Source organism: Mesitornis unicolor, unplaced genomic scaffold (assembly GCF_000695765.1).
Source record: "Mesitornis unicolor isolate BGI_N332 unplaced genomic scaffold, ASM69576v1 scaffold46925, whole genome shotgun sequence".
NCBI lineage: Eukaryota > Metazoa > Chordata > Aves > Mesitornithiformes > Mesitornithidae > Mesitornis > Mesitornis unicolor.
Genome location: NW_010187059.1, coordinates 1 through 9170, shown reverse-complemented (window position 1 = coordinate 9170; position 9170 = coordinate 1). Strand labels below are relative to the sequence as shown.

Genomic DNA, 9170 nt, shown 5'->3' with positions numbered 1-9170 from the left:
GTTGTCTACGTATTCACTACCAGGCTATTATACCTTATTTGGAATGATAAAAAGGGTAAGAATACCAAAACCACACTTCTCCTATAAAAAGTTAACATATTCTCTTCTGTAGGGACATCTATGGTACATGGAGACGTACAGATCTGCATAATCACTATTGCGTATTCTGTCACCGAAGAGTCTGCTCCTGCTGCGTCTGTCACAGATTAATCCTCCTCTTCCTCGCCCTCATCTTCGGGCTCTCGTTTCCTCTTCTCCCCACGAACTCCCTCTGCTAAGGAAAAAGGAATGCACACAGCTCAGACATCGTACGTGTAACACTGTATTTGGAAAAGAGGTAACTGAAATAATACATTGACCACTAACATCCCTGTCGCTTATGGCTCTCAAAAAAAAGGTCGGTTTACATCACTCCAAATAATTCACAGGGGCCACATTAAATGAAGATCAACATAAGCCTGCGATGTTCCATACAGGAACTATCAAGATGAAATGGATTTATTTTAAAAAGTCTCTCTTAACATATATTTGAGAACTAAACCAGAATTTTTGACATTTTGGTATCTCCCTAACTTCAGTTTTTAGAAGTTGTGTGCACCCTGCCCAAAACACAGCGGTTTCTGCAGACACCAAGTGAAACGCGCTCTGTTCTCTTCCAGTGACAAACTGACGTGAGCATCTCGCATGAACATCTTTGGGCACATTCTCAGAAATATGCCGAGTTCGGTCAGGGGACTGTGCGCTCTTGTGGCGAGATCCTGAAATGCAATTCTGTCAGATCCAATAAATTGCTTTTCCAGCAGTCATTTCCTGGCTAATTACCTATCCTGACCTCCTGCTTTGCTGTCTTAATAGATTCAAAGGCTGCATTTGTAAAAAGTGAAAAATTAGCATTACTACTTCAGAATTCGTTTTTCCAAGTGCAGATACATCTCCAAAAAACGCTCCATTAAGCCAAGTGTACGGATGAGAAGGGGACCAATCTGATGAGAAATTACAAAGTTTGGCTGCACTTCACACACACTTCAGGACTAACACAAAACTTTGCTACTAGGAGCAGCTGAAAATTTAGGACAATCCTAACCAATACAGAACTGAAGTTCTGGGAGAGCCTTGTAGCAAGAAGAAAAACCAGCTCATTTTAAGATGAAACTTGATGTTTTTAAAGGGACTTTAGCAGCCACTGAGAAGTAGCAGAGCCTCCTGGCTAGTGTCTTCACCTCACCACAGAGATGCACCCAACCCTCCCCCCAGATCAGAGCCCATTGGTGTCTGCACAGGAACTGAGCACAGGACCCTGCCCACAGAGCAGCTCCTGCTCCACCAGAGCAGAGCACCCAGCACCAACCCGGTCCCTCCCTGCAGGCTTGGGACCCCCAAACAAGGGGCAGAAAGGAACAAGTACCACGTTTGTCCTGTTGAACTTTCTGCAGGTCCTTTTTAAAATATCAAGGGAGAAAATAAAAAGTTGGTTTATGAAAAACTACTCAAGTAACACACTCCTGGCAAACAGAACTTCATGTTCTGCAAAATCCAAAGGCTCAGCATCAGCCTGCATGAACACCACCCTTTCCACATCAGTTACACACGCTCAGTCCACTGAACCTTCCTAAAGCAGTGTGAACCATACACACCGGCGGTTTTGGGGGTTTTTTTTGCAAGCTTTTGACCACTGTGTGTGTCTGACATCAAACCAGTCATTTATGACATTAAGAAGTCACCAGTCAGGATCCTGGGTGGAGATTGCCTCTGGAGCAGAGAGGTTTTACTGGAGTAGCCACCTCCAGCTCGACACAGGGAAAAGCCAGAGCTGCTGCCACCAGTGGAGCCTCTGGTGCACAAAACAAGGTATTTTACAAGTATAAAAATATATCTCCAAGGCGTGTGTGTGTACACATATATATGTATATAAATACATAAGAGTCTCTCTCCTCTCCATGTTGGAAAATTTCGTGTATTTTAAATTAAAATTTCTAACCATGCAGGGGATGCAGTATCTTTCATTTTAGAAAACTGCTTCAAAAAGACTTGCAAAATGTCATTTCTTCCTTATTTTTATTCTACGAATGGACAAAAAAAATGTTAAATACTGCACACTTTCACTTCTTGCTTCAGCTGTTGCTTAAACTGATCCTAAAATACTTCAGATACCTTCAGGAACAGAGCAGCCAGCGATTTATGCCATTAAAGCGCACATCCCAAACTCACAAAGTTACAGAATTAGGAAGAATCAATTGTTTCAGTCCCAGCTTTCCTAACTTGAGAACTTACCTTCTTCTTCCTCATCACCTCCTTCTTCCACGTAGTCATCGTCATCATCTTCATCCTTGACAAAAATTGTGAAACACTTTTAAAACTGTCATTTTAAAAAAAAGTTTTGCTTCAGTGCTGATCCTGAGCAGGAATTCAGAAAATCCCACTTTCCACACTGACTTTTTCAGGCCTGGACACACGTTCGAGGACACCACCCAAGCGGTCTGTGCTACACTGAATCGCCCACACCAGCATTATCTGCCCGGCACTCTCATCTCTTTGTTTTTTCCCCACTTATCACTACCTCACACCAGCTCAGGACTAAGTTACTGCAAAATGCACTGAAGAGGCCAGGACAGCAAAGAGAGACAACAAAACAGCTTCACTTTTCTTCTTCATCCACTGTCATTAAAGGAGAAGGAAGAGGGAAGAGCAGAACAGTATCTTCACTAAATTATAATTTCTATGTCAAATGAATCAGGTTGTTGAGGGTTTTTTTCTTTTTCTCCTTTTTTTTTTAAGCTGATAACTGAAAAATGTAAACCAATGAACAGAAAATTCAACAACGGTGTAAGATCTCTGCCCTGCTGGCACCACGTCAAGCCTTGAAGACAAACTGAGGTCTTATTTATACCCATCTGCTACAGCAAATTTTACACACAAGGGAATGCAACAAGTCAAAACGTGCAAACATCAGAAAGCTCATCTGATATGGGAATTAAAAAATTATCTGGATTAATTCACTGCAATTGGAATGGTACCCGATTTCATTTTTGAAATCGCAGGGAAAAGCCACCAGACCAGAACCCTTTAAAAACTTCACCCTGACCCCCCCTGCTCCCAGAATACCAACTCAGGCCCCACGTTTGTTGCCCATCATTGGGAGGGCCCCAGTTCTGAGCTCCCCAACGTTTCCATGGCTCCATGTGGTAACTTCTGAATGTGCAGAACCAACCACACACGATTCATTCCTGATACCCTTCTAGCCAAATATTGCTCAGTTTCCCAAGAGTTTTCCTCTAAGTTTTGGCTTCAAAACAGATTTATTATTCAGGTTTAGCTTCATGAGCTGCATCACAGCCATTGCCTCTTCAGAGCATTAAGGCAGAAATGAAGTTACATTCCTAAGTCATAGGAGCTCTGGTTACAACAGCAAAATGAGGAACACCAAAGAGTTTGGTACGAGATTTTCTGCACACCCATGAGAAATGCAGCTGATGGGAAGGAAACTCTTATCAAAAGAAACAGTCATGGAAGTGATGTCAATGGGGTTTTTGATCTGAAACGTGCGAGCTTTGCACAGATGTGCACACAAAATCCATGCCAGATGCGTTCTCCCTCTGAAGTCCTGTAGCTGTCAAAGGAGAGGGCGGAACTGGGACCTCTGGGCTCTTCTACCCAGTGTGAGGCATGGCCAGTTCATATCTACAAGAAACTATTCGTAACACTTTACAATGTGTGTATTTTCTTATTCTTATACTCCTCCATTCAGCACAGTGCTGCTTGGAAGATCCTGTGGGACATTTTCAACTCCACTAAAACCATTTTCAAGTGAATGCATGGTTAAAAACCCCAGTGTTTATTACAGCAAACCCCCTACTTTTCCTTTGTTTCACTTTACTTGAAGCACTGGTAACTTGTTGCTACTTCATTATCTTCTTTCACAAGATCAGGGCATTTGCTGTGGTTTCCCAAATAAATTAATTTCTTCTTAGTATCCATTTCTGTTTTGACAATTTAATGGGCAGTAGCACACAGTTTCAAAACGGCTGCTTTAGCTTAGAGAACGAAGCTCTTCCTTCCCGCACCACTGGGGGTGGATAACAGTGAACTCAGTAGAATTTACAAACTTTACCTGAATCTCTTCTTTCATCAGGTACGAAAGACCAACTTCCTCCTCCTCTTCGCCTTCCCCCAGGTCTGAACCTCCTTCGTCTTCATCGTCTTCTTCTTCATATTCTCCTGGAGGACCAGCTTCACCCTCATCTTCATCATCATCATCTTCATCTCCTTCTGAAACACAGGATACGCAAACACGGTAGAAGTTCAGTTTCATTAACTCCTCTTTATGCACATTTCTATCCACCAGGCCAAGCTACTTGCAGCAGTTTTTTCCAGAAGGCTGGAGGGGTTTTCTAATTATTTATAAAATGCAGACACCACATGGGAAACAAGCACAATTTTAATGAAGTTCATCTTTTATCATTTTTTCCCCCTGAAAAAACGCTACCAATGGTTTTCATCACAAGCTTCAGGCAGAATTCTCGAGGCCTGGAGCAGTTGCGTATGCAAACTCCTGCAACGAGCTGAAGATTTCAGTCTGTGGAAGGGGAAAAGAGGCTTCTCTATACAATCAAAGCCTAAAATCTTTAAAGGCAAACCCTGCTTAACATACTACATTTACCTGTTACTTCATCACTTACTGGTAACTAAAACACCTACGGCTCAAATAAATGATCTCTCCTTTCATTTCTACGTCTGGAGCACATCACCACTTTCACAGTTTCAAGTTAAGCAAATCACAAGGTGATCTAACGCTTCAATTCATTTTCAAGTTAATAACCTGTTGAATCCATTTTCAAATATTGGGTTTATTTTCACACTATTTGGCTTTCACCAACTTTTTAAACACAGCTTCCAAACTCTGCTGTGTCCGAGTGCTTGTCAGGAGCCCCTCGACAGTCGCCACCCAGCAGGGGCAGCCCCAGCACAAAGCAACACCGAGAAACCTCTGTTAAACAGATCCAGCCTAAATCTCACATTATTTGTGTGGGTATTTACAACGCAGACGTGCGTAAGACGCTGCATCACAACAACAAACTGTAATTTCTCATGCAAAGTAACGTGTGTTTATCTCCTTGCTTTGTATCATTTGGTAGTCTCAGAGTGCTTCACTACTGGCAACAACTGATTTTGTGAATATTTACATCTTTGTAACAAGATCTTAAGTCAAATTTTCTTAAACTCAGAAGGCCCCTGCAAGAATACGGCACCTTTGAGAGGAGTCTTCCTTCTGTATCACAGTGTGTTAACACCAGCCGAGCCCCAGAGAGTTGTGGTAGTGCACTCAAGAAGTCACCGTACCTCACGCTACGCCTATATATTTATTACAGCAGACTTGTTCTATCCACAGTTTATTTCATTTATTTACCCTCATCATCGTCATCTTCTGAGTCCGGCGCCTCGTTATCTTCCTGATCAAACCCATCCAGGTACGTGATTTGCTGGAGCAGCTCGAAAATGCTGTCTCTATAATCCTCAAGGTTTGTAATCTCACAGCTGAACAGGTCAAGGCTCTTCAAGTTTTTGAGATTTTGCTGAAAACAAAGAAAAAAGGGGTTTTTTTTGGTCCCCCTCCTATTTCTTGAAGTCACAGTGCCCAAACACCATTAGCCATGCAGCCAGCTACAGACTTTATTTTGTCTCCATCCCTTCAGTGTTTTGCTCCCCATCAAACACAAACTTCAGTTCCAAAAGCTGTTTGTCAGAACTCCTATGCAGATCAACGCCCAGCGTGTCTGCAGCTCCCAGCGTACCCATGAAGCGCTCGACCACCACGCACAGACTGCGTAAGGTACCCGGGTTTGGGTTTTGTTTCCTCCTCTTGTTCAATCCTGGGCAAAAACTTAACTCCAGCAGCCTTTCAGTACACAGTTTGATTAATTTAATTACAGGCACCTTGTGAGGACCAAGCAAGAAGCACTTGGGTTTATAACCACGCTAAAGAATCTGCTTGCTCAACAACCAAGACCATACAACCTGCGCTGATTCTTCTCACCTTTCAGACCTTACACACGTATGGAACGAAGCACCTGCATGGCCTGGTAAGCACTGAAGATTTAAATAAAAGTGTTTCTTCTAACCCGTAACTGCTTTACTTGGTCTACTGACCGCTGGGTTAAAGCGCCATTAAAGGAGAGGAAGAACCTTTAAGTTTCAAAAATACACAGCCTGCATCAAAGACATAAAACCAAATAATCTAGAAAAGGGGGCGCACGGATCAGGCAGTGACAGGCCCTGGCAGCTCCCTCCATTTAAATAACCCAGGCCTGGTGCTCTCCAGGAACGAACAAACACAAGAGGAGTATCAAGACATAACCTGGCGACTTTTCTTTCAGAGACACAACCGAAGCTCAAAAATTTCTCATTCACTCTTACTCTACTCACACAGAAGGGGTTTTACAGCTGCACATTTACAAGTACTGTCCCTAATAACCATGACATGGAGATAATCAAATTGGGACCAACTGCAATACTGACAAACCCAAACCACCGCAGCATCCATTTCACCTGAGCTGGCAAGGGAAAAAACCATATATAGAACACATAGTTATGGAAAAAAAAGTCATTTTGCACGCCTTTCAGCTGAAAAGGAATAGACACAGCTAGAACATACCATGCTCTACCTCTGCACCTGCCGATTTCCTATGTTGTATCGGTTTAACTCCCCCATTTGCCGTTTCTGTGCTTGAAAAAACTGCTCATACATAACCACAACAGCTCAGTTTGTGCCATACCATCGAAAAAACATTCTTATTAAGAAAACAGTCTTTATTAGATGTAAATTTTCCATTAGCCCCTCTCACTCTGTACTTACAAGAGCTTCCACAGTGCCAAGATCTTTGATTTTGTTGCCACTTAGATTTAGATATGTGAGATTTGGACATCTCTCTGCAAGGACCTCCAGGCCTCCTGAAATGATGTTGTCGCTCAACTCCAACTATCACACAGAAAAAAATAAGTTATTAAATGGTTGGACTTTTGTCATCAAAATCAGACACAAGTAATTTTAAATCGTTCTCCCTTTAGCAGCTCAATCACAAAGCCAAACACTTCTGAAGCATCCCACAAGTTCACAAGCACAAGTTGTGTTAAGGCTTTGGCCATTAAAAAGTTCCTTTAAGTTTTCTTTGAGGATTACAAATTTAAAATTCTAGGCATTTGAATACCTAAATTAGGAGAAAGTTAGGAGGATATATAACACTGGAATTTACTGTGAGCCTTTATTCTGCCAGCGAGGGGCAACTTCAGTGGCCAGCCAACCCAGCAGCCTCTGAGCATCTCAGTGAGACACAGCCAAGCTTCAGGTTTTCACTGGATATTTCCCATCCCATGTGTCCTTGACCAAGTCCAATTTGCCCATCATTAACCGGAGATACCCAAAACAGTTTCAGATCTAAAAAAACCCCACAGATTGGCCATGGCGTCATTTCACCAGGCTGCCATCTCCTACAGCACGGTCAGCACCACACGAGATGCTTGCCCGTGCTTTGCACTTCTCAAGGCAGTGGGGGAGGCACCCACCTTGCGGAGCTTGCTGAGCGTGGGGAGCTTGGCCAGCGACGTCAGCTCCACGTTGGCCATGCTCAGGAACTCCAGCTCTTTGAAGGAATCGTTCAGCCCCTCGATTTCCCCATTGCTGGAGCGGCAGTTGTCAAGCACCAACTCCGTCACCTTCAAACAGGACAAGTCACTCATCACGCAATCACAGAACATGAGGGATTGGAAGGGACCTCCAAAGCTCATCCAGTCCAATCCCCCTGCCGGAGCAGGAACACCCAGATGAGGTTACACAGGAAGGCGTCCAGGCGGGTTTTGAATGTCTGCAGAGAAGGAGACTCCACAACCTCTCTGGGCAGCCTGGGCCAGGGCTCTGTCACCCTCACTGAGAAGAAGTTTCTTCTCCAATTGAAGTGGAACCTCCTGTGTTCCAGCTTGTGCCCATTACCCCTTGTCCTATCATTGTTTGTCACCGAGAAGAGCCTGGCTCCATCCTCGTGACACTCACCCTTTAAATATTTATAACCATGAATGAGGTCTCCCCTCAGTCTCCTCTTCTGCAAACTAAAGAGCCCCAGCTCCCTCAGCCGCTCCTCAGAAGGGATCATCAGTTCAATGAGCATCGGAAACCCACACGCTTCATCTAAACCACAACCAGGGGGCTGTTAAACGGCTCTTTGGGGTTTGGGTTAAATTTAGACCAGAACTGTGGTCTGAAATCACTGACACCTGCCTGTTTAAAAACAAAAAAAGCATGCCAGCATCTCCCTTCCTCTGAGCAGGCTTCAAATTCTGCAAAAACTGTCACCTAACCCCAAACCCCACTGATAAACACCTTTATAGCTTCCTATACTGCCACCGCAGCCGAGGGTGTGAGCTGCCCTCGTACACAAGTGAACTGCAAGCTTGTTTCTAAAGTCTAATAATTCAATTCTGCATATTCAAATCTATAAAAGCATTCAGTTTCTTTCTGAACCCTAAACCTTCTGGCTCCAGATTTTAGCAGTGAGTTCTGCAGGTTAATTAAGCCCAATTAAATAATTTCCTCATGCCAAAGCCACTAAAACAGCTAGGTAATTGATACAGGTCACGTACTTTGAAAAGTGGTAACAGGGAGCAGCCAATTAATTTTAAATTATTTTATCTACAGTGGAACATACCCCTCATCAGGAAGGCCATTAACGAGGCAACTCTTCGTTTCCCCTGTACACTTTTAAGCAGTAACATTTTAAGACTTCTGCAGACACCCCCGAGCAGTGCAAGTCTCGCTGTTGTTTTATTTATCCACCAAAAAACACCACTCCAAACAAGCACAAAGTTTTAAAGGCAGCAACCATGGGAGAGGGGACCTTCACGGCTTCGCCCGAGAAAGATGCACGCTAGAAGCACATGGGGACCTTTCCAGGTCCCTGCCACCGCACCGAGAAACTCATCGAAACCCGCGCTGTTCCGTTAAATCCACAGTTTCAGGCACTTTTTCCCCAAATCCCCGTGAACCGAGGCAGCCTCATGGCGCTGTCGTCGCCGCTGGACTTTACTCCCGGGGCGGGCGAGAGGGGCCGGGCTCCGCTTTTCCCGACCGCCCTGGATGCAAACCCGGGGGCCAGGGCCACGCGTGGGGTGGCGGGGCCGGGGGC

The 9170-nt window shown here is 44.2% G+C and overlaps 1 protein-coding gene across 7 annotated transcripts; it reads right to left on the bottom strand.

Annotated features, from left to right (window-relative positions):
- Window positions 1–206: 206 nt before the first annotated feature.
- On the bottom strand, window positions 207–7705 carry ANP32E (acidic (leucine-rich) nuclear phosphoprotein 32 family, member E). Of its 7 annotated transcripts, XM_010185316.1 has the most exons (7): window positions 7558–7705; window positions 6851–6973; window positions 5405–5570; window positions 4145–4266; window positions 3072–3077; window positions 2303–2326; window positions 207–269 (listed from the first exon to the last, which is right to left on the bottom strand). In XM_010185316.1, the coding sequence occupies exons 1-7, from the start codon at window positions 7615–7617 to the stop codon at window positions 207–209; spliced, it is 564 nt and encodes a 187-aa protein (XP_010183618.1). In that variant the 5' UTR covers window positions 7618–7705. The 7 variants fall into 7 exon arrangements, with proteins under 7 accessions (XP_010183618.1, XP_010183616.1, XP_010183615.1 ...); XM_010185314.1 differs by lacking the exon at window positions 3072–3077 and having other exon boundaries at window positions 207–274; window positions 2260–2326; window positions 4109–4266; XM_010185313.1 differs by lacking the exon at window positions 3072–3077 and having other exon boundaries at window positions 207–274; window positions 2272–2326; window positions 4109–4266.
- Window positions 7706–9170: the final 1465 nt, after the last annotated feature.

Excerpts from the sequence above, each read along its gene's own strand:
- ANP32E (XM_010185314.1), bottom strand. The coding sequence starts at position 7,617 with ATGGCCAACGTGGAGCTGACGTCGCTGGCCAAGCTCCCCACGCTCAGC. Across the intron at positions 5,571-6,850 it reads TTGGCACTGTGGAAGCTCTT|CAAAATCTCAAAAACTTGAA; the intron begins GTAAGTACAGAG and ends CTTTGTTTTCAG. Across the intron at positions 275-2,259 it reads AGAAGAAGGTAAGTTCTCAA|CAGAGGGAGTTCGTGGGGAG; the intron begins GTTAGGAAAGCT and ends CTTTTTCCTTAG.